Below are 25,827 nucleotides of genomic sequence, written 5' to 3' on the forward strand. Positions count from 1 at the left end.
GGGAAAGAAGGCATGCTTAGGAATGGTTAGAACCATTTACAACTCTGCCCTTTGGTACTTACTTGGGGTGAAAGCTCACCTCAAAGTGGCCTCCCCAGACTTTCTCCCCCTGTTCTGGTCCCCTAAAGTAACCAAAAACTGCATCAGGACACAAGAACCCTGGACCCAACTCCCATTTCTATCACTGCCATCACTTAGCATTTTAAGCGTTCTTGTTTCATTTTTGAAGTGGGCATGATAGTACATTACCTCCCTCAAAACAAGAGACTAAAGCAATTTTTCTTCCATTAAAAGTAATCTTTTTAAATATATGACAAAATTATCTATGTTCAAAATCCAACAAAACAGATAAGCACAGAGGAGAAAAAGAAAAAAGAACTAAAAAAAATTCTACCCCTCGAAAGGGCCTCTATAGGCATCCCTGGGTATTTTCTTTTTTTCAAACTATTTCCTATGCATAGGGTATACATTTTTTCCATTAAAACTTTGTATTATACAGTAATAAGTAAAATCTACTTATTAATTCTCTCCCTCCCTCCAAGTTGCAAGATCTATTTCTTTTTTTTTTTTCTAACATCTTTTAGTTTTATTTTTAACAAGTTTTTAGTTTTACCAATCTTTGCTATTGTTTCCTTCATTTCTTTTTCATTTCTTTCCTTCTGCTAACTTTGGGGTTTTTTTTGTTCTTCTTTCTCTAATTGCTTCAGGTGTAAGGTTAGGTTGTTTATTTGAGATTTTTCTTGTTTCTTGAGGTAGGATTGTACTGCTGTACACTTCCCTCTTAGAACAGCTTTTGCTGCATCCCATAGGTTTTGGGTCGTCGTGTTTTCATTGTCATTTGTTTCTAGGTATTTTTTGATTTCCTCTTTGATTTCTTCAGTGATCTCTTGGTTATTTAGTAGTGTATTGTTTAGCCTCCACATGTTTGTATTTTTTACAGTTTTTTCCCTGTAATTGATATCTAGTCTCATAGTGTTGTGGTCGGAAAAGTTACTTGATATGATTTCAATCTTCTTAAATTTACCAAGGCTTGATTTGTGACCCAAGATATGATCTATCCTGGCGAATGTTCCATGAGCACTTGAGAAGAAAGTGTATTCTGTTGTTTCTGGATGGAATGTCCTGTAAATATCAATTAAGTCCATCCTTTTTAATGTATCATTTAAAGCTTGTGTTTCCTTATTTATTTTCATTTTGGATGATCTGTCCATTGGTGAAAGTGGGGTGTTAAAGTCCCCTACTATGCTTGTGTTACTGTCAATTTCCCCTTTTATGGCTGTTAGCATTGGCCTTATGTACTGAGGTACTCCTATGTTGGGTGCATATTTACAATTGTTATATCTTCTTCTTGGATCGATCCCTTGATCATTATGTAGTGTCCTTCTTTGTCTTTCTAATAGTCTTTATTTTAAAGTCTATTTTGTCTGATATGAGAATTGCTACTGCAGCTTTCTTTTGATTTCCATTTGCATGGAATATCTTTTTCCATCCCCTCACTTTCAGTCTGAATGTGTCCCTAGGTCTGAAGTGGGTCTCTTTTAGACAGCATATATATGGGTCTTGTTTTTGTATCCATTCAGCCAGTCTATGTCTTTTGGTTGGAGCATTTAATCCATTTACATTTAAGGTAATTATTGATATGTATGTTCCTATTACCATTTTCTTAATTGTTTTGCATTTGTTTTTGTTAAGTCTTTTTCTTCTCTTGTGTTTCCTGCCTAGAGAAGTTCCTTTAGCATTTGTTGTAAAGCTGGTTTGGTGGTGCTGAATTCTCTTAGCTTTTGCTTGTCTGTAAAGGTTTTAATTTCTCTGTCAAGTCTGAATGAGATCATTGCTGGGTACAGTAATTTTGGTTGTAGGTTTTTCCCTTTTATCACTTTAAATATGTCCTGCCAGTCCCTTCTGGCTTGCAGAATTTCTGCTGAAAGATTAGCTGTTAACCTTATGGGGATTCCCTTGTATGTTATTTGTTGTTTTTCCCTTGCTGCTTTTAATATTTTTCTTTGTATTTAATATTTTTAGTAGTATTTTTAAATTTATTCATTTATTTTTGGCTGTGTTGGGTCTTCGTTGCTGTGTGCGGGCTTTCTCTAGTTACGGTGAGCGGGGGCTACTCTTTGTTGCGGAGCAGGGGTTCTAGGCGCGCAGGCTTCCGTAGTTGTGGCTCAGAGGCTCCAGAGTAGCTGTGGTGCATGGCCCTAGTTGCTCCACAGCATGTGGGATCTTCCCAGACTAGTGCTGGAACCCACATCCCCTGCATTAGCAAGAGGATTCTCAACCACTACGCCACCAGGGAAGCCCCTGTATTTAATTTTTGATAGTGTGATTAATATGTCTCTTGGCGTGTTTCTCCTTGGATTTATCCTGTATGGGACTCTCTGCGCTTCCTGGACTTGATTATTTCCTTTCCCATATTAGGGAAGTCTTCAACTATAATCTCTTCAAATATTTTCTCAGTCCCTTTCTTTTTCTCTTCTTCTGCGATCCCTATAATTCGAATATTGGTGCATTTAATGTTGTTCCAGAGGTCTCTGAGACTGTCCTCAATTCTTTTCATTCTTTTTTCTTTATTCTGCTCTGTGGTCGTAATCTCCACTATTTTATCTTCCAGGTCACATATCCATTCTTCTGCCTCAGTTATTTTGCTATTGATTCCTTCTAGAGAATTTTTAATTTCATCTATTGTGTTGTTCATCGTTTGTTTGCTCTTTAGTTCTTCTAGGTCCTTGCCAAATGTTTCTTGTATTTTCTCCATTCTATTTCCAAGATTTTGGATCATCTTTACTGTCATTACTCTGAATTCTATTTCAGGTAGACTCTGCCTATTTCCTCTTCATTTGTTTGGTCTGATGGGTTTTTACCTTGCTCCTTCATCTGCTCCATATTTCTCTGTCTTCTCATTTTGCTTAACTTACTGTGTTTGGGTCTCTTTTTTTTTTTTTTTTTTTGTGGTACGCGGGCTTCTCACTGCTGTGGCCTCTCCCGTTGTGGAGCACAGGCTCCGGATGCGCAGGCTCAGCGGCCATGGCGCACAGACCCAGCCGCTCCGCGGCATGTGGGATCTTCCCAAACCGGGGCACGAACCCGTGTCCCCTGCATCGGCAGGCGGACTCTCAACCACTGCGCCACCAGGGAAGCCCTGGGTCTCCTTTTCACAGGCTGCAAGTTCATAGTTCCCTTTGTTTTTCGTGTCAGTTCCCAGTGGGTAAGGTTGGTTCAGTAGGTTGTGTAGGCTTCCTGATTGAGGGTACTGGTGCCTGTGTTATGGTGGATGAGGCTGGATCTTGTCTTTCTGGTCGGCAGGACTGCATCCAGTGGTGTGTTTTGGGGTGTCTGTGAACTTAGTATGACTTTAGGCAGCCTCTCTGCTAATGGATGGGGTTGTGTCCCTGTCTTGCTAGTTGTTTGGCATGGGGCCTCCAGCACTCGAGCTTGCTGGTTGTTGGGTGGAACTGGGTCTTAGTGTTAAGATGGAGATCTCTGGGAGAGCTCTCGCCGATTGATATTACATGGGGCCAGGAGGTCTCTGGTGACACAGTGTCCTGAACTTGGCTCTCCCACCTCAGAGGCTCAGGCTTGACACCAGGCCAGAGCACCAAGACCCTGTCAACCACATGGCTCAGAAGAAAAGGGAGAAAAAAAGAAGGAAAGAAAAAAAATAATAAATAATAAAAATAAAATTGTTAAAATAAAAAAATTAAAAAGTAATTTTAAAAAAAGAAGGGAGCAACCAAACCAATAAACAAATCCACCAATGATAACAAGTGCTAAAAACGAAACTAAGATAAACATATAAATCAGAAACAAATCAGTCGCATACAGCAAACCCCAAGTCTACAGTTGCTCCCAAAGTCCACCACCTCAATTTTGGGATGATTCATTGTCTATTCAGGTATTCCACAGATGCAGGTACATCAAGTTGATTGTAGAGCTTTAATCCGCTGCTCCTGAGGCTGCTGGGAGAGATTTCCCTTTGTCGTCTTTGTTCGCACAGCTCCTGGGGTTCAGCTTTGGATTTGGCCCCACCTCTGCTTGTAGGTTGCCAGAGGGCGTCTGTTCTTCACTCAGACAGGGCGGGGTTAAAGGATTAGCTGCTTCCGGGGCTCTGGCTCACTCAGGCTGGGGTGGGGGGGAGGGAGGGGCACGGAGTGCGAGGCGAGCCTGCGGCGGCAGAGGCCGGCGTGACGTTGTACCAGGCTGAGGCGCGCCGTGCGTTCTCCCGGGGAAGTTGTCCCTGGATCCCGGGACCCTGGCAGTGGCGGGCTGCACAGGCTCCCCGGAAGGGGGGTGTGGATAGTGACCTGTGCTCGCACACAGGCTTCTTGGTGGCGGCAGCAGCAGCCTTAGCGTCTCATGCCCGTCTCTGGAGCTCGTTTAGGCGGTGCTCTGAATCCCCTCTCCTTGCGCACCCCAAAACAATGGTCTCTTGCCTCTTCGGCAGCTCCAGACGTTTCCCGGACTCCCTCCCCGCTACCCGTGGTGCTCTAACCCCCTTCAGGCTGTGTTCACGCCGCCAACCCCAGTCCTCTCCCTGCGCTCTGACTGAAGCCCGAACCTCAGCTCCCAGCCCCGCCCGCCCCGGCAGGTGAGCAGACAAGCCTCTCGGGCTGGTGAGTGCCGGTCGGCACCGATCTTCTGTGCGGGAATCTCTCCGCTTTGCCCTCCGCACCCCTGTTGCTGCGCTCTCCTCCGCGGCTCGGAAGCTCCCCCCTCCGCCACCCGCAGTCTCCGCCCGCGAAGGGGCTCCTAGTGTGTGGAAACCTTTCCTACTTCACGGCTCTCTCCCACTGGTAAAGGTCCCATCCCTATTCTTTTGTCTCTGTTTTTTCTTTTTTCTTTTGCCCTACCGAGGTACGTGGGGAGTTTCTTGCCTTTTGGGAGGTCTGAGGTCTTCTGCCAGCGTTCAGTAGGTGTTCTGTAGGAGTTGTTCCACATGTAGATGTATTTCTGATTGTGGGGAGGAAGGTGATCTCCACATCTTACCCCTCCACCATCTTGAAGGTCCCCCCTCTGCAAGATCTTTTTTTTTTTTTTTTTTTTTTTTTTTGCGGTACGCGGGCCTCTCACTGCTGTGGCCTCTCCCGTTGTGGAGCACAGGCTCCAGACGCGCAGGCTCAGCGGCCATGGCTCACGGGCCCAGCCTCTCCATGGCATGTGGGATCTTCCCGGACCGGGGCACGAACCCATGTCCCCGGCATCGGCAGGCGGACTCTCAACCACTGCACCACCAGGGAAGCCCCAAGATCTATTTCTTATCCAAGAGAATCCAATTGATAAGTTTTTGTTTTTTAAAGGTCATCTCATGCTGGATGATTTTACATGTCACCCAGGAAACTATATTTTGTTATTAGGGAATAGTATTCGGCAGGGTTTATGCTCTGCATATGTTACAGGATGGTTCTACAGTGTTAACAACACTACAAATGCTTCATCAACACTTATATCTGTTTAGTAACGAGTAGTGCATTTGATAAGTCATAGAGTGCTAGTTTGTTCTTGATTGATAATTACTATATGGCTTAGGTCAACATAAAGATGGATTATGGAAAACTAGGAAAGTTTAGGAGCTGCTGAACTTGTTAGATAAACCCCTGCATTAGCTTGTTCGGATGGCATAAGGACATGCAATAGCTCATATACACTCTCTCCTAATATTGACTCAAAGTGGTTATTACTCTTTGGTTTAAATATAATTAAGATTTTTTTGTTATTAGGTATTTAGTTCACACTTAAGAGATTCTGTATGCTTTGTCATTATTATTATTATTATTATTTTTGCGGTATGCGGGCCTCTCACTGTTGTGGCCTCTCCCGTTGCAGAGCACAGGCTCCGGACACGCAGGCTCAGCGGCCATGGCTCACGGGCCCACCCGCTCCGCGGCATGTGGGATCTTCCCGGACCGGGACATGAACCCACATCCCCTGCATTGGCAGGCGGACTCTCAACCACTGTGCCATCAGGGAAGCCCTTTGTCATTATTTTTATTACCACTTCTTGCGACAACCAATTTAGGTAGATACATTTAAATTACTCCAGTTCTTTTTTTTTTTTCCAGTCCTTTTTTTAATATTTAGGAAAAGGGAAGCAGAGTGCACTTAAGTGGCTTGTTTCATGCCATGCAGTCTACAGTGGAGTTGGGATTAGATTTTCTGGTCCTGGATAATTGTAGCTTCTTCCTTAGGCCAATGAGTGATGTTCCCTCTGAATAGTGTTCCCATAAAAATGGACACCAGGATAACTTAATGTGGTGTTTATAGCAAGTATCTACATGGTTAAATAAAGTGAGCACTGGACTAACAAGTTGGGAGACTGCGTTCTGGTCTAGGTTATCTGGCCTTCAAAAAATAAGGTTTCAGTTTTTGCATCTAAAAATGAAGTCTTTGTATTAAGTGAGCTCTGTAGTCCCTTCCAGCTCAAAACGAATATATGTGGAACCTAGAAAAAGGTACAGATGAACCAGTTTGCAGGGGAGAAATGGAGACACAGATGTAGAGAACAAACGTATGGACACCAAGGGGGGAAAACCACGGTGGGGTGGGGATGGTGGTGTGCTGAATTGGGCGATTGGGATTGACATGTATGCACTGATGTGTATAAAATTGATGACTAATAAGTACCTGCTGTATAAAAAAATAAAATAAAATTTGAAAACAATATATACATATACATATATCCACTCTTTTTTAGATTCTTTGCCCATATAGGCCATTACAGAGTATTGAGTAGAGTTCCCTGTGCTATACAGTAGGTCTTTATTTTCTTAAAAAAAAATCTGCAAACAAATAGTATTTAACATTAATTGAAACTTTCATATTTTAATTACAAATATGTATTTTAATATTAATAAAAAAATTTATTTTACCTGCTTCAAAACCATTAATCTAAATTCAAAACCATACCTTATTTAGATGTATCTAATAATTTGACATGTTCCAGCAGACTTGTAATTTGAGTTAAAATGTTTTTTTTATTTAGGAAATTGATGAAAATTATTAAAGTTGCAGATATAAATCTAATCCAAAGAAGAGATTAAAATTATAGTGCTTTGGTATACCCATACTTGTTAAAGTACAGTTAGAACTACAGTGAAAGGAAACTTCTGCTTTCATAATTGTACAAGTACGTAGATAAATACTGTGTTAAATAGTATTTCAAATATATGACTTTCTGTGAATTCTTATGAAGCAAGTAATAGCAGTGACCGAAGCACCAAATTAAAATATAATGTTAGACAACCTTTCTAAGTCTTTTAGGGTACCTTATTTTTATGAGGAAAATAAATAACCATTACATTCCCTTTATATTTAAGTACATATATATGACTAGGGACTAGTTAATTACAAATTTGTTAGTTGGCTGTAGGGAATTTTCCTAATTTTGTGAGGCTTGTTGTCTTTAGAATTTAGAATTCCTTTAGAGCATTTTTTTCCTGCCATCTCAAAGACTTGGAGAGAGTGATTATTGCTCTATGACACATGTATTTATTACAGACTTGCCCTTGGTACCTCTGTAGGAAATCAGTTTTCAGGAGTAGAAATAAGCTGTTTGTTACTTTATTTTTAGTAAATCAAATACCTGTCTTTCCCCCAAAGAGGTTTCTGTGTCAGGTGCCACAGTCTCTTATGACGAGGCAAAATTTGTTACCTTGCCTTCTTTCCTAGACCCATCAGTAAAAATTATCTCTAAAGCAATTTTTCTCAAACTTGAGGAGCCACAAATTCTCAACGAATATGTCTGATTTTGTGTTTTCATTTTTATGATAATCTAAACAATTGTAAGCATAGTCTGGATCATTATAAGCATCTTACAACCAAATATTGCCATAAAATTTCATTATTTGTATCTCCATTTGTTTTTCAGACTTCAATGATAAGAAATCATTACCTAAAAGCAAGACAGCATCTATCTTTTTTTTCTGATTTTTCCCCCCAAACTGGGATCTCTTTTTCCCTGGGAGCCATGCCTGTGTTTTGTAGGATGTCAGGAGGTGGTAAGATTAACACAGTGGTGCCATAGTCTGGTTAAAGTGGTTTGGGCCCTTTAATTTCCTTCCTAAGAAGTGGATTTGGTTTAGAAACTAGATCATGTATGATAACTGCATGTCTGTTTCTTTTTCAGAGTCTCACTTTAGAATCTATACCACTATCCTAAGTATAGAACGAAGAGTCAGGAGTTACCGTTTTCTAGTCTTCTTTTTTCCTAGCTCTTGCAGTTTGTACTGTGTCTTTAACACAATCAACCTCCTTAAGACTGGTACCCACTCATCTCTCTGTTGCTGAGGGAGGGACACGGATACAGGGAAGGCAGCTGTGAGACAACTCAGCCAAGCTTCTGATAAACCAGCCAATGAAAGCTAAGAGATTACATATCATGATACACTGGGATTCTCATCCTGTGTTCTTTTGCAAGAAAAGGGTGATGTCTATTTTCTTTGGTGCACATTTTAGGTGTTCATTAATAAGTGAAGGTTGACTATATGGGAAAAGCATCTAAAAAAGAGTGGATACATGTATATGTATAACCGATTCACTTTGCTGTACAGCAGAAGCTAACACAACATTGTAAATCTACTCCAATACATAAATAAATAAATAAAAAAGAAAAAAAAAGTACTGGTTGAATCTCAAAGGAGAAACCTCAGAGATCTTATACTATTTTTAAAGGCCTCCCAAGGGATGCTTACAGAGCCTAGAACAGTGTATTCTGCCTTCAGTGAAAATGGAAGATAGCTCATCATCCTTGTCTGAATAAACTCCATTTCCTCATTGGTGAAATGGGAACAATAATAGTAATAGCAGATTTCATCTAAAAGTATGTCCTGTGGTCCAGTCTTCTAGTTGGGTACTTTTCGGTGACTCACATTCACTGGTCCCTTGCTTATTTCACCAGGACATTAGGAGATTTAATTAAAGTGTAAAGAGCGTCCTGAGCTCTTCAGAGAAACACATGATGTTATTATTGTAGATCCCACTTTTTTTTTTTTTTTTTTTTTGCTGTACGCGGGCCTCTCACTGTTGTGGCCTCTCTCGTTGCGGAGCACAGGCTCTGGACGCGCAGGCTCAGCAGCCATGGCTCACGGGCCCAGCCGCTCCGCGGCATGTGGGATCTTCCCAGACTGGGGCACGAACCCGTGTCCCCTGCATCGGCAGGCGGACTCTCAACCACTGCGCCACCAGGGAAGCCCAGATCCCACTTTTGATATTCCATAATCTCTTGAAAGTAATGAAACCAGCAATATAGAAAGCTGGGGCTTCAATGCAGTTAGAGTTTTATGAAGACACATTCATACCATGTGATATTCATAGTGGTCATCATTGTGGGGTTTGAGAGTTCAATTACTGTGAACTTTCTAATTGTTCTAAGTATTTTGATTTAATTTTTCCCATCAATAAGTAACACGTTTGAGAGGTCAATGAGTATTCAGGTCATGCTATGTTCAGTCAACATTTAAGACTTTCCAATTGTGTTTTCAAACTATGATTGGGAAAAGTACTTTACACAGCTATCATTTTAACACTTCTGTAAGTTAGAGGGGAAAAAAAAGAGAATCCTCATCCAGGATTCCTTTCCCCTGAAACGTACTCCTGCTCTTAAAATCCCTGAGGAACAATGAAAATTCGCTTTTGTTTCCTAACTCATCCTAGCCTCCAGTCTCCAGCATTCAGCCTATACTCACACTGCCCATTTAATTACCATCCTAATACAGGTCTCATCCTTTGGGGCCAGCCCATGCGTCAGTATTTTCTACTACAGACCTGCCATGCAATCCATGCATGAGCCTCTAAAGACTGCTTACAAACCCCAAAACATTGCTCATTGCTCATACCACCCGAATGCCTCCTTGCAAAAATCCTCTTAATGTTCTGCAGCATTGCCTAAATGTCACCTCCTCCAGGAAGCCCTCCCAGCCCCTCCAGTACTGATGAATGTTGTCCAGACAATACTACCCAGAGCACTTGCTTTGTACTTCTTTTCTAACATTTACTGTACTCTGCTTTATATCATAGCTGCCCCACCAATACACAGAAAATATCAGTTTGACATTGGAAGCCCACCCTATGTCAGGCACTTGTGTTGGAACGCTTCAGCTTCCTAAGGCAGGAGTGCTCCTTTTTCATCTTTGTTTACCATAGTATCCTCCTCCAAAGGAGATCAGCAGATCCTCAGCAAACGTTTGTAACACCAAATTGAAATGTACCCAGGTGAAATCTGTGGATGCCTGGAAAGCAGGCTCCCTTATGTTGCCTTCCTATGCTCTGAGAATTCAAGGACCAAGTTATCCCCTCAAACCTACAAATCAAAGTTACTTTTCTTAATATTTCAAAAAGAATAACAGTAGCTGGTCACAAGCCTAGAATGAGGCCACAATGCCAATGAGAACATCAGTTTGTTTCTGGCTGAAATTACGTTCCATCAGTGTGGAATTGAAGAGTGGATAGAACTCAAGCTGTTCATTGGTTGAACAGACATTTTTGAGCATCTGCTTCTTGCCCATAACTAATATAGCTCAGAGGTGGTACCTACTTCTGTGTGTGTGGGAAGTAGTTATCAAAGCAAAAGTAGTTATATGTATAACTCCTCTTCCTCAAGCATGGGTGGCACTTCTCACATAGGCATCTGGGTAGAAAACAGATCATGTTTTGGAAGCCTCTAGAACAAGACAAGGAGGGCTACAATCAGGTGAAGAGTCCTTTGACTCTCCTTGACCTTTTTCTGCAGGAAAAATGGCAGGTCTACCATTTTTTTCACCAAACAGGCTAAATGTGACAATCTAAAAGCACATACATGGTACTTATTCTTTTTAAGCTTAGCTAATTCAGCTAAGCAGGATAGTGAAAGTCAAGACTTTTCTAAGACAGTCTACTGTGTGGTCTTCAAAATAAATAAACTGAGATGATTTTGTGGGAAACGCCTTTTAGATAGTAGTTATTCATGCAGTAGAAAGGCCTTCTGGGATTCCAGGAAAATTATTTTGAAATTAAACTCTCCTAAAAAGAAATTAGGGGGATGGTCTATACATTTAAAAAATTGGCTGTAAGAGTCATTATCCAGTTTTACTCCTTATAAAGGAATGGTTACTGCTATGAATCACCTGCAGTAATTTTACTGAGTATTTTTAGTTTCTGGATTTATATTTGGTGTCTACGAATTCAGGTAGGAACTTCCTTGAAGATGAAGTCACTTGACATTGTTTCTATATGCTCAAGAGTCTTGCTCTTATTTCGTAAGGGAAAGTTTTTTTTTTTTTTAAAAGAGCATATGTATTCCCATGTAGTACTGTGTTGGGTGCAGAAGGATAAGCTACAATGGCATGTTTACTATCTTCTGAGAGTTTAGAGTGCAAAGATACAGGAAAGTTGAAAAAACAAACATGGCCTCAAAATCCATAACCCCACAACTTTTGGGAAAACAGTTTTCCATGCTTTTAAATAAGTTTTAGTGGTTTTGATTTAGGGAAATAATGTGACCTGCCATAAATGGGACATGCTATGATCTTAGAATTATTTATTGTTAGATGCATATTAATAAATATTCCAGGAAAAAAATTTTTAGCCCTTTTCTAACAACCATGAACCTGTTCTTCTTTTCTGGTCCTGATTCTACTTCCGTTTATAATTTCCTTGCTTTGGCTTTAATATTTGTTTTCTTTATGTGTCTTTTGTGTAAGTTACCTCAAATCCTTCGTGGAATAGGGCTGGATTAAACCAAGCAAGCATATAGCTCTTAATTAAGTACTGCTATGTGCCAGGCACTGCCAGGGGCTGAGGACTGAGAGCCAGGACACGGGCTCTGCCCTCAAGGAGCTCAAAGTCTGATGGACAGACATTAACACAAGATGTGAGTTTCAAGGGTAAACTTATAACTATGAGAGCACCTGGAGTGGGCATCTTATCCAGAATGCTTGAGCAACAAGGAGGAACATCATGAAAACCTTCCAGTTAGAAATGATGCCAAGGAACTTCCCTGGTGGTCCAGTGGTAAAGAATCCTCCTTCCAATGCAGGGGACGCGGGTTCGACCCCTGGTCAGGGAACTAAGGTCCCACACGCCGTGGGGCAACTAAGCCCGCGCGCCACAACTACTGAGCTCATGCGCCTCAAGTAGAGCCTGTGTGCCGCAAACTACAGAACCCACGTGCCCTGGAGCCTGCGCGCCACAACTAGAGAAGAGAGCACCTGCATGCCACAACTAGAGAGAAGCCCGCGCGCTGCAACGAAAGATCCCGCATGCCTCAACAAAGGTCCCGCATGCTGCAACTAAGACCCAAGGCAGCCAAAAATAAATTAAAAAAATTTTTAAATACTTAAAAAAAAAAGGTTGTCATTTTCAGCATTTCAAGGTCCTTTAAAAAAAAAAAGAAAGAAAGGAATGATGCCAAAGCCTCATCCTGAAGACCTAGTACAGGTTAGCCAGGATAGGAAAAGGCTTGAGGAGGCAGAGTGGGAGTAGGTGGGTTTGTTAGCTCAGAAAAAAAGAGGCAGAAACACATTCAGCGACCTTGAGACAGGTGCAAGCATGTTGGGTATCTCCCATAGGCTCTACCTGCCAAGCACAGGATCTTACACTTAAGGGATGCTCAAGAAATATTTATGGAATCTTTGATAACTGGCTTTTTTTAAAAGGATGGAGAAGCTGGATGTGAAAGGGTTAATTTGTGGAGGTTTCTGCAGAGAGGCAGATGGGGCTATGGGAGAAGGTACCTGAAGTGCATTGTGACAAGGGGGGAGGGGCGGGCAAGGAGAATGTACTTAGGACCAATCTCAGGTGCCCTCAGGACCACACAAGCTTGAAAATAGAGAAAGCTTCTAAGGAAATGACACTGAGTTGAGAATTTAGCCACAAAATCAGTGGGGGAGAAAACAACACAAACTTTAGAGTCTGTAGGAAGATGGTGAGTTGAAGATTCTGGCATTTTTGAGTAACTGAAAGGCCAGGGAGGAGAGGGGTCAGGGAGAAAGGGTGGAGTGGAGTGAAATGATTGGAGAAGGAACCAGATCACGCCATGCTTTATAGCTTATGCCAAGTATTTTGGACTGTATCCCAAGGGCAATGGGAAACTTCTAGGGGATTTTGAAGGAGGGACAGAAATGATCAAATCTATGTTATATCAGGATCCCTAGACTATGGAGAACAAGTTGGAGGGGGACCCAGTGGATAGATAACTATGTTTATTTCATCTTTTTGTTTTTCTGCTAACCTGTCAAAGGCTGTTAACCTTCCTTGAAAAAAGATTATTTTATGGTTTTGTCCTTATATGCTTTATCTTTACTTAAAATTTATATCGTTTGATCCCTCTTTTTCACTTATAAATAAATGATGACCCATACTTCATAATTTCTGACATTTCCTATGAAATGACTCATTGACTACACCCCCATCTGCATCCCTAACCACACATAGGAGTGTATTCCATAGTGGGATTGTGGTCCTTGAGTGGCTTGACTGTGATAACATTTATTCAGGCTGCTGAAGCTTTTCCAAAAATCTCGTTGGGCTCCAGGACTTCAAAGAGAGTCAAGTTCAATCCATGAAGGGCTCGGTCAAAGAGCTTGAATGTAATCAAAGCAAACCATAGCCACTGCAACGGCATGTAATTTGATCAGAAGTATTTGCACATGAACAATATCAAATCTCAGGCTTGACTGGCAATTAGCAATTCTGTGATAATAAAAAAGAATCTGAAATAGCTCTTGAGTTAATAAATCTTTGTGTGTCTTAGCTGAGGATTCAAAATCTATATTCTATGAAATAATGCTATTTGCAGCAACATGGATGGACCCAGAGATTATCAGACTAAGTGAAGTAAGTCAGACAGAGAAAGACAAATACCATATGATATCACTTACACGTGGAATCTAAAATATGACACAGATGAACAAATGAACTTACCTACAAAACAAACAGACTCACAGACATAGAGACTTGTGGTTGCCAAGAGGGAGGGAGAAAGGGGGAGGGTTGGATTGGGAGTTTAGGATCAGCAAATGCAAACTATTATATATAGAATGGATAAACAACAAGGTCCTATTGTATAGCACCGGGAACTATATTCAGTATCCTGTAATAAGCCATAATGGAAAAATATGAAAAAGAATATACATATATATGTATAACTGAATCACTTTGCTGTACACCAGGAACTAATACAACATTGTAAATCAACTATACTTCAATAAAAATAAATACATAAATAAACCAAAATCTATACTCTGTTATTTTACAGGTGACAATAGTATAGGCATACGATAGTATAGGTTTACACTGGTAAGATGGACCTTTTCTCATTTTACTCCCTTTTAATGATATAAATGAAACAGATATACATTAAAAAACTGGAACATAACATTAAATTGTAATGAAGAAAAAATTATCTATCTTTACTGTCTATTGCCCAAGATACACAATACATTTTAAGTTCTACTCATATGTAGCCATATACATCCACCATAAATTTACAGTTTTGTATTTTCTTTCACATGTTATGAGAGCATTTTCTCCTATCCCTAAATATTTTTTGAAACTATAACTTGAATGTTTGCATAATGTTCCATCATAGAGGGAAACATTCCTATATTATTGGATATTTTGGTCACTATTCTAAATAATGCCCGAAAGAAAACTTTGGGCATAAATATTTTTTACAGGTATCTAAATATTTCCTGAAGACGGATCCCCGGTAGCGCTATAACATTTAAAAACTCTACCTACATATTGCTAAACTGCTTTTCAGAAAAGTTGGGCAAGTTGGCACTTTGCTAGGGTTACGTATAGGAGAGCCATATGTCACCATGTTCACAATGCTATTACTCATCTCTCACAAGCCAGACAGTGAATGAGCCATCTGTGTTTTAACCATCTCCCAACTCAGACTTTCTACTGGATCCCCAAAAATGTGCCCACTTCTGCTAACTTTTAGGACTCAGTTGCCATTTAGAATGGAAAGCTTTTTTTTTTTAATGTGAAGCTAGATTTCTATCTATGACAAATTCCAAATGGTTAGTTGTGTTTCAAGTGTAAGTTAAGTTCCTTAAATGTGGTGTACACGTTAGGTACTTTTATTATTAAGCGTTGTTCACACAAAATTGAAATCAAGCTCCCCTCTCTGCCACCACGTTTTGGAGCTTATCTGGCAGCAGCAATTCCAAATAAGTATCTTATTTGATATTTGGACAGCTATTTGAAATTTGGACAGTTTTCCATTATGTTGTATCCACTGGCAATTATTTTTAAAAAATACATCATGCTTGAGGTTTAGTTTGTAGACTTGAGAATTTTATGTATGTAGCCACTTCTGTCTTCATTTCTCACTAAGAAGGCATAATGTAAACTAGACTGTCACATTTGTTTGTATATAAAAGAAAAAGTAATTATTTGTGGGATAATCCATTGGGATTTGGAGTATAGTTGTACATATTATGTGCCCTTTCCGCTTGCAAGCTTCAACAAAAAGGGGGGGGGGGATTTTAATCTTATTGGAATGATAGAGTTATAGTAAATTTTCCTTTATTCATTTTAGGGTGAAACTTTTTGCTCTTCCACTCATTAAGGCATAAACAAATGACTCTATTTAGTTCAGTCCAGTTTCACAGGTGCAAACCAAATGCTAGATACTATGTAAGTATAGGGGATAAAAGAGAGGTTTCTCCCTTTCCCCTCCTATACACACACACACACACACACACACACAAAAATATACATTTTAAAAAACATTCTTAAAGTACAGCCTTTATTCATAGTTAATAAATGAAATTGATATTTAATGAATGAAATTCATTCTGTGTCTATTATATGTATGTGTATGTATGTATGCATATCTATATAAAATACACATTTTAAAAACTGTTCTTAAAGTACAACCTTCATTGATAATGATTTCTAGAAAGTCAATAATATCCATTTCAAGTTAAAGGCTATCACAGAAGCATGGGTGTCATCCAGAAGTCATCTGGTCAACCCCTTCATTTCACGGATGGGAAAACAGCCTCAGAGTGTTAAGTTATTTGCCCAAAGTCACACAGCTGTTTAGAGGATGAGCCAAGAGCTTTGACTCTGACCGGACCATTCTTCCAACTAAACCAGGCCACCTCAAGAATAGCCTCCCAAATGAAACTGTGTGAGGAATATAGATATTTTGTGGATACGACATTAATTTGATTTGCCAAGAATTAAAATTAGCACAAAATTGAAGATTCTTAATGACTAAATACAGTTAAGGACCAGCTGTGCAATTGCTCAAAATATTGTTGTTTCCAGGAGACAACCTATTGCTAGGAGTCCATGGAAGAAGAAGAAGAAAAAAAAAAGTCCTCTATAATAAGCTGAGAACTAACTTCACTTCAGAGAGTTCTTTATGAAGAAAAAGAAGTTTTAATTATTGTATCCAGTAGCTTGGTGTATGTTTCTCTTCCAGGACTGTATGTTATCAAAATCAAAAAGTTTCATCAAACATCCTCAAAGCACTGAGTATGGAACCTTCTTCTGAGAATAAGGGCCAAGATGAGCTAAGATCTTAGCTTTTCAAATGAAGAAAAACACGAAGGTCCATTCAGTTCTGCAGACAGCAGCATTTTGCCAACATTGCACAACTATTACTTATGTTACTACGATAAGTAGCAAGCAATATTGTATTTTGACCTCCATAGAAAGAAAGGTGGTTTTTTTCCCCTCTCTTTTTCCCCTACACCCACATCCTTCCTCTCTCCCTTTCTTTTATTGAGGAGAAAATATTTACCGTCTGTTGACTAAACAGGTAACGGATTCAAGAAGCCAGCAATACAATTTACCAGAGTTACAGTGTGTGTGACTTGAAGGGTTGACTAGTTAGCACATGTTTGACTAAATTAAAGAGTCAACGAAGCCACAAGCTCCATCCCTTCAGTCAAGAGCCCGATGTAATTTCTGAGTTTAATAAACACTTGAATGACTTGACCTAGCGGTTTAGATGAACCGTTCTCATCAAGGAGCACAGGATGGGGAAGCGCTGAGCTGAGCCAGAGGAAGGGGGCATCTTTCCCAAGCACACCTGCCTGTGACCGCATTTTTCTAGGAATGTCACTTCCTGTGTACATCTCTGCCACCATCTTCATATTTGTTGTTTGAGATTTGGAAATATCCAGAGTTTGTCTCTCTTACTTCCTTAGTCAAATAGAAAACAAAAAACAAAAAACCCCAAAAAACTTGGGGATGAAACCCACCATTTTCCTCTGAATTCCAGATCCAAGTTGCTCATTTGTATCTCTGAGTAGTTTTGTTTTATTTATGTCACAGTTTGAAGAGCTTGCTGGGTCCCCTTATTGTTCTGTGTACTGAGGTGGCTGGATTTCTTTCTCTTTATTCAGACATGGCTATTGATCTTTGGACAGTGTTTAATATGAAAAGTTATACATCTCCACGCAGGAGGACCACTTAGCCATAAATATCTGGGCGAGTGGACATGTGGGGACGTGTGTGAGGAGAAATTCCCTGTGTCACTGTTGTTCAGCCACCAGACCGATGCTGTTGGAGAGAAGGCATGTCAAAGGCTTGAACCGGCACATGACAGAAGTATTCAAACAAGCTTCCAAAAGTATCATGCGGTGTTTAAAATATTTTAGTCACAAATCAAATGTCAGCTTTAAGTGAAGCGTTTATGGAGTACTGCTGCTCTGTATGATGTAACCCATAAAAAATAGAAGTGCCCACACATTTCCATGAGACAGCAGTTTTTTCTAAGGAGCCCATTTATTTGGGGGATACTACTTTTATAGCACCAGCAAGGCCAGTGAGAAACTTCCATCTGTTGTACTTCTTTCTGCTTCTGTTGTCTCACCATCTCCACTGGCGTCAAGCTCAGACTAAGCCACCACTGGATTTTGTCCAGATTCTAGCAACACCCCGCTGGTCTCTGTAGGCACACTGGCCCCACTTGTGTCCATTCTCCGCACAGTGGCCAGGTTATTCAGATCATATCTTCTCCTGCATAAAACTCTGAAATGCTTTCCCATTTTTTAATCCGTCAGGGTTTGATTAGGGAAAGGAAACGACTATAAGTGAAATGGACCGAGGGATTTATTACAGAGCTTAGAACTTACATAGCTGTAGAACAAGTGAACTGAAAATCAATTCATCAAACATCCACTTGCCAATTGCACCATTGTCAATTTCACCATTGCTTCTAAAATTATAAATTGTGTATCTCCAATCTGGTCTAGGACCTGGTGCAGCAGATGTAGGGGCAGGAAGAGGGCTTATGTCTATGAAATTGGACAGTATATTGCTGTTAAAGAAATTCTGTACATTCGTATGTAAAATATTCAGAGGTCCAGAAGTCCTACTCTCTGAAATATGAAATATAATTGAAATGGATCTCCACCCTAGGTAGACAGAAAAAATCTTAAGAGTAATGGCTAGGGTGAAGTAGCTGTGGTACAATTTCAGTGAAATGAAACTAAAATTACTCCCAAACTACCTACTCACCACCCAACTCCAGTAATTTAGCCAATTTGCTATACATTTTATAAAAGTTCATTTATGCATATGTTTTCAAAAAAGACCAACCCTGCATATTGTCTCTGGTTTCCAGCTCAGTGGTATAATAGTGCTGTTCTCTGATTCTGTTCCTTTTTTTTTTTTAATTTCTATGTTCTTTTTATTATTATTATTTTTTTAAATTCTATACCCTTTGGAATTGGAAGAGTTGTTTCCTCTGATCAGGCTCATAGTAATTGCAGATTGTCCTCAGTCTCTCTGACTGCTCAGATTTCATACCTGAAGTACAACAAAGCTTGTGGCCAGTGTGTTTATAGCTCTGGCTAACCCTTTTCCCACTACCTTCTGTGCAGGTGTATACAGTGTGGAAGCTTGCCACGGATGCTCTGTAAAATGCCTGAAGCCTCCTTTTTGTTTGGGGTGGGGGGGTCACTCTTGTTTGCACAGCTGTGCACTGCAGCTTTTACTGCCCACTTACTGTCCTCTGTATTCTGTGCACTCTCTCTATGGAGGAGGGCCATTAATAGCCCCTTGCCTGCCGACTGAGAAGAGAACAAGTTCCAGGGTGAATATAGACCCAAAAGGGCTCCCTCACTGCAGAGGAACTAGGAAATCTACCTGCATATTTTAATCCGCTAAAAGATACATTCTAGCATAGAGTGGTGTTGGCTATAGTTTGTTCTTTAATCTTTTAAGTGTGGGTTCCATTGTATATGATCACAGAAAGCACCAACTAGCTGTGCCTGAGAGTGCTAGAGGAATTTCCCAGAGGAGATGACATTTCCTAGGTGATGTTTTTTCCACAAAGACTAGCAGCTTGTGAGTTTGAAACTTACCAACATTGCTCTTTCAAATCTATATCAATTAAATATGCAGTGTGGTGCTTTCCTAGTAAAAGTGATAGTGTTTTGTCAGTTTATCCAAGTTTCTGGCCCCTGGTGATTCTCCAGGATCACATGGGTGAGGCCATCAACCAGGAGGGGAAGAACAAATGAACCCATATGGGATATTGAGTCTATTATTAATGGTACTTTGATTTCATCCACTGAAGGAACTAGCTATAGTAACAAGGAATAAGGCGTCGAACAGTGAGTTCTTAGACATCATCGATGGAAAATATTGCCGTCTGTAGTGACCGGCAGCTACAGAGTGATTCTCTAAATAGATAATGATCTTCTTCCGCTATGGCCGCCACGTGAAATATTTAGCTTTTGGAAGCCTGGCTTGCAGACGAGTGCTCTCAAACAAAAATTAATGGCCATGCTAGTCACAAGTTCTAAAATTCTCTGTCAAACAGTCTAAATCAATCATTTATGCATTGCATGCTAGTATATACCAAACACCTGCATTCCAGATAATTGTAGTGGCTTGATGCAAAGTGGCCCCATAACTCAGTATTCCTCTTTCTCCACCTTTGATTTATTTTCACCTTGTCTTATGTATGTACTACACCCATTACAAACTTGTCCTATACTCATTGCTTCTCTAATCAACCACTTCCTCTAGAAAGAAATAACCCAGGACATATATAATAGTTTCCAGAATGAGCATAACAAACCTACTATTTTCTTGAAGGTGTGTGCTGGGTGCCAGACACTTTTACAGGTCTTTTCACCTGTGCTATGTAATTTAATTCCTATGGCAGCCTATGAAATGTGCATTGTTGTTCTAATTTACAGATGGGAAAACTGATTCTCAGAAAGTCGCAGAAGACCATCAAAGGGATGTGCCTCCCCCATCAAAGGGGGAAAATGGTCTCAGAATGTCTTTTAAAGGAACAATGTGAAAGAACAAATATTTAATGAAATATCTAAAAGAGGTGAATTCATAGGGACAGAAAGTAAATTGGTAGTTACCAGAGCCTTGGGGAAAGAGAGAATGGAGAATCATTGCTTAATGTTTACAGAGTTTCTGTCTGGAGTGATGAAAAAAGTTTTGGAAACAGATACTGGTGATGGTTGCATAACATTGTGAATGTAATTAATGCCACTGAAGTGTACATTTAAAAATTGTTAAAATGGCAAATTGTATGCTATATATGTCTTACCACAATTAAAAAGAGGGGAGAGGAGAAAAAAAAAAAGGAACAATGTGAGAGCTTCGAAAGACACTGTTTTACTCAGTTCCCAGCAGATTGTTTTCCACCGTCCGTCTGGGTGTGTCTGGTTGGTGCGACAGTGGGACACTGTCTCTGGCCGTGGTTTTGCCCTTGACTATGTACCTTCACCACTTTCAGGATCGTCTTTTTTCTTTCCAAGCGAAATCCCTTCATTTAGGAAATGAAAAGCATTGGAATCGGGTCCTTGCTGTCACTGATAGAAACTTGGTGCACACTTAACTTGCGTCACAAATGAAAGTAAACAGAGGATAAACAGAGAGGTATTTGCTCTTTTTAGAGACAACAGACTTCAGTTTCAGTAACTCACAGTAGCTCATTATGCCTAAGAAGTTCTGCTTTTCAGTATTTTTGAAGTGTATTTCTGAGGTGTGCCCTAGGCAAAATAAAACATCTAGAATGGAGAGGTTTGTTTTTCTTTTTCATTATTAAACCTAGATGTAGTCCCTCCAGCTGTTTTTGAGGGAATAATCTGTGAAATCGTCATAGTCAGAGATTTTGTCGTATTTCTCTTTATATATCCAATTTCTACATGGTGGACCTTCAACAGAAATTTGTTCACGTGGATAGTGAATGAGTCATGGAATGATCAGTAGCTTCAGTAAATTTAATTTAGCTGAAAAATGACAAATGAAACAGTTCTGATACATGGCTGCTTTTGAGACAAGTTATTGATTATGAAGTGTTTTTTTTAGTGGAGATTATTTTTGAATTATCCAAGGCAGCATAGCTATGACTAATGAGGTAAAATTAAGCAAAAGAAAAATGTGAACTGAATATCAAGAGATACTTCCAGTAGATGAGTTTGGGATTAAATCAGGCAGAGGAGTCCCAAGTGGAAGTGGTTGGGGGACATTTAACGCCATGCATGTCACTTAGAGCTGCAGTGAACTTAAGCAATTTACAAGCAGCAGGCTCTGACTTTGGCAGGATGATAAGTGAGATCGTATCTCTAGTCTCATTGATTCTCTCTCTTATACGGGTATACGTTCACAGCCTCACATCCCCTATGGACAGAATTTATGTGTGTGTTAAATTTTCTGATTACAGTTTTCTTTTTTCCAGAAAACGCTCGTTTTAGAGCATCTCCTGGTCCCATCAGAAATGTCTTCCTTAAGTGGGAAAGTCCAAACTGTTCTGGGCCTTGTGGAGCCAAGCACACTGGGCCGCACCCTGACCCACGAACACTTGACAATGACTTTTGACTGCTCTTACTGCCCGCCTCCTCCGTGCCATGAGGTGATCTCCAATGAACCTATTACGATGAAAAATTTATTTTGGATCCAGAAAAACCCTTATTCCCATAGAGAGAATCTGCAGTTGAATCAGGAGACGGAAGCCATCAAGGAAGAACTGTTGGATTTTAAAGCCAAAGGTGGAGGAGCTTTGGTGGAAAATACAACCACTGGGATCAGCCGAGATGTGCAGACCTTGAAGCGGCTTGCGGAAGAGACTGGCGTCCACATCATATCCGGAGCTGGGTTTTATGTGGATGCAACTCACTCTTCAGAGACCAGAGCCATGTCAGTGGAGCAGGTAAAAAGCCCTAATTTCTTGGAACAATATTTGTGTGTAAATTCAGAATCATCAGAACTTCAGACCGTGGAATATCCCTACGTGTCATCTACATTTGGAAATGTCACTGGCTCAGAGGCATGCTGTAGAAATTTGCTAGCTAGCAAAGGCATCTGTCAATGGGACCTAAATTAGGAACATTTCATTTCATAAAGAAAAAGCATCCAGGAAGGAGATCTAAATGCACTGGTCACCGGAAAACCCAATGGGTTAATACTTAGATTCATGTATATCATGGTGCGCAGTAGCGGTGGCACAGTCTGTGTGTAAACCTCGGGTTTCCATTAGAAGCTTCAGTTATGCAACCTCAATTTTCTTTCTGGATTTTATAATAACCAGCAATAAAAATTCACTGTCGGGTGAAACCTGGCAGGCAGAGACTTGGCACAGTTGCGAATATGTTTCCTTCTCCTTTTACAAACCAGGAGGGATAGAAGAAAATCCATGTTCCTGTTTTTGTCATAATATGATCTTAAGCAAGAATGAGCAGAAGGAAAAGTAAATCTTTCAGGGACAAAAAGAAAGGATAAGCTACGAAGCTTTTTTGTATGGGTGTGTGCTCTCCTTCTACATATACGGATAATATACATTTAGATGTGTGTAACCCTAGCCCTGAACCTAAACCTAACACCAACCCTACACCTTACCCTAACCCCTACCCTAATCCTAATCTGTACACTACACTAACCCGTGCTTTAACACGAACCCTGACCCTAACACGTTGCCATACCCTCACCTGTACCCTAAACCTTACCGTTTGCTAACCCTAACCCTATATGTATATATTTATATGTATCTTCCATTGCCTGTTTCATAGGCATAGAATGTCAGCTGCAGTCTTTGCAAAGAGTCAGTTAATCTTTAAAATACTTAATATTTCAAAATTTTATCTGCGTTTTTTTTCCAGTCAGGCCTTTCCCTTTTTACACATTTATATTATTTGCAGACTATCCTGATATCAGGATTACACATTCTTCTAACCACTCAATATAAGGATTGTGTGCTGTCAATCTGCTTTGCTGTATAGGATAAAGGACGGAATGAATAAGAGAAAATTAAAGAATTACTTGCTACAGTTGACATAGATTCAGAGGCAGTCTTTTTACATTCTGGACGCCCCTTAGGTTCAAATACAGATTTTTATCTCAATGAACGAATGTACAGTGAATGTACTGTCATTAAGTCACTTTTTCCCCTGCGGCCTCCTAACGCCATGAATTTCTTGGTAAATAATCACAGTAAGTTACTATGGACTCTTTGATTTAGAGTAACTTGTTGTTTTGATATTTTTTTAATGTTTATTTTATATTGGAGTAGTGTTGATTAACAATATTGTGTTAGTTTCAGATGTACAGCAAAGGGATTCAGTTCTACATACACATGTATCCATTCTTTTTCAAATTCTTTTACAGTAACTTGTTGAATTTGAGAGTTGGTCAGTAAAACGCCTTTCTCATTGACCAATACTAACTGAATGGATGTTGGATACATTTTTAAAAGAATGAGTGACCGAATGACTACATTCATGCACATACTGTGGTGACTCTGTGTTGATAAAATCCAGTCTATCAATTTTCATTCTCTTCCTTAGCTAACCGATGTCCTTGTTAATGACATTCTCCATGGAGCTGATGGAACCAGTATCAAGTGTGGCGTTATTGGGGAAATTGGTTGCTCCTGGCCTCTGACTGAGAGTGAAAGAAAGGTTCTACTGGCAACAGCTCACGCTCAGGCTCAGCTCGGCTGTCCTGTTATTGTTCACCCGGGAAGGAATCCAAGTGCACCATTTCAGATTATCCGAGTGCTGCAAGAAGCTGGAGCAGACATCTCCAAAACGGTTATGTCACACCTTGATAGGTAAGCAGACCATCTGCCAACTAGTGCAAACCATCACAAGATTCATGAATGATCAAATAAGTAAAATCACCAGATCCATAAAGCACTAGAAAAAAACTACTAACTACTTGGAAGATAGTATTTATAAAGTTTTACCATAGACGTTAATAAAAATCCCCAGTGCCATTTTTGTGTCCCTACCCTGTGTCAGTATCCTAGGTATTTTGCATAAGGCATTTCTTTTAATTTACTTAATCTTTCATGATGCTTCACAGTTGGTGTCCCCACTTTGTCTCAGGGTATGATGTCACAGTTGGTGCCAATTCCACATGCTCAGTATTTGCCAGTAGTTAAGAGTGATAAATTTATCTGCAAATATAAAGGGAAGGGGAATTGAATGGCTTTCACCCTGAGAATAAACGCATAGAAATGTTGAGGTGTGTTGTTGTGACTGGTGGTTTGAATCATCTTAATTTTGGAAAATGCACGGCTAAAAAAATAGTAGTAATACGTATAGTATTTGTTTGGCTGTATTATGTCTTAGTTTCCTATGGCTTCTGTAACAAATTATAAGAAACTGGGAGGCCTCAAACAATAGAAATGTATTCTCTGACAGCTCTGGAGGCCAGAAGTCTGGAATCAAGGTGTTGGCAGGGCTGTGCTTCCTCTAGGGATCTACAGGAGGAGGGATCCTTGCCTCGTCTAGTGTCTGGTTGTTCCAGGCTTTCCTTGGCTTGTAGCCTAACTTCAATTTCTGCTGCCTTCACATGGCCTCCTTCTGCTTGTCTGTGTCTCCTCTTTTGCTTCTTATGAGGACACTTGTCATTAGATTTAGTGCCCACCCAGATCATCCAGAATGATCTCATCTCAAGATCCTTAACACAATTATGTCTGCAAAGACCCTTTTTCCAAATAGGGTCACTTTCAGAGATTGACAGGGCTGAAACATGGACATGTCTTTCTGAGGTCCACCACTCAACCCCCTCATATTGTATTAGACCTGTAGGGCTCAGCAAAATAACTGACTATATAAACAGACGTTGGCTGCAGTTATTTGTATGAAGAAGCCTAACAATGCTGCAAAGGCTAGACATCGGCCTTTACATTGAATTGATAAAAGAATTAACACGGTACCAATGAGACTAATAATACGTTACAATTAATTCTATCTTGCAAAGTGGAATACAGCCATATTAGCAGACTGATAAATCCTGATCATCAGACCTGACAGTCTGCTATTTAATAAACTAATGCTCCTACAGAACGTATTGGTAAAATGCTTCATCTTAATAAAAATACTGTAAAATCCTGTGCAGATAAAAAATAAAACATATTATAATTGTGGCAGAACAGAGAAACCAGTGTTAACGGGGAACCTGAGGGACATCAAGGTAAAGGCAGTTGTCCTGGCAGCTGGGTTGCTATTGAGATCAATACTTGGCTATCTTCAGGAATCTTCTGGTTGTACTGATAAAACAGAGGGATGTTTCTGGATACTGGTCACAGAGGTAGTGCGTCGCAGTATGAAGAATAGAATCTTTGGACCCAGAGACATGTGCTTTTAAATCTTGCCTCTACCATTTGCTCTGCGATCTTGGGTAGCTTCATTTGAATTTAAAATAATGTATTTGATAATATACTTTTGTATGATATGGAATATATGTAGCACCTTTAATCAATAAGGATGATTTTTGATACTTTTTAAACAGTGTGAAGTATATCAGGCATACAAAAGAGTATAGATAATATATATTTAAAAATTTTTTAAATATTTATTAAGTTCTTGAAAACATTGCATTCTGCTGTTATTATATAAATCCTCTCTATATACC

General features: G+C 39.9%; 1 protein-coding gene and 1 long non-coding RNA gene across 2 annotated transcripts in view; one reads left to right on the forward strand and one right to left on the reverse strand.

The window, feature by feature from the left end:
- The window catches only part of LOC132487737 (uncharacterized), a 79,374-nt gene that overhangs the window by 36,467 nt on the left and 17,080 nt on the right, over window positions 1–25,827 (reverse strand). The gene's annotated exons all lie outside the window — the stretch shown is intronic.
- PTER (phosphotriesterase related) overlaps window positions 1–25,827 on the forward strand; it is a 63,422-nt gene that overhangs the window by 12,796 nt on the left and 24,799 nt on the right. Inside the window, exons 2-3 of the mRNA XM_060095484.1 lie at window positions 21,650–22,120; window positions 23,751–24,016. Of these exons, the coding sequence (XP_059951467.1) occupies window positions 21,689–22,120; window positions 23,751–24,016 (698 nt within the window). The 5' untranslated portion in view covers window positions 21,650–21,688. The remainder of the gene's footprint in view (window positions 1–21,649; window positions 22,121–23,750; window positions 24,017–25,827) is intronic.

The sequence above is a fragment of the Mesoplodon densirostris genome, chromosome 4 (assembly GCF_025265405.1).
Source record: "Mesoplodon densirostris isolate mMesDen1 chromosome 4, mMesDen1 primary haplotype, whole genome shotgun sequence".
NCBI lineage: Eukaryota > Metazoa > Chordata > Mammalia > Artiodactyla > Ziphiidae > Mesoplodon > Mesoplodon densirostris.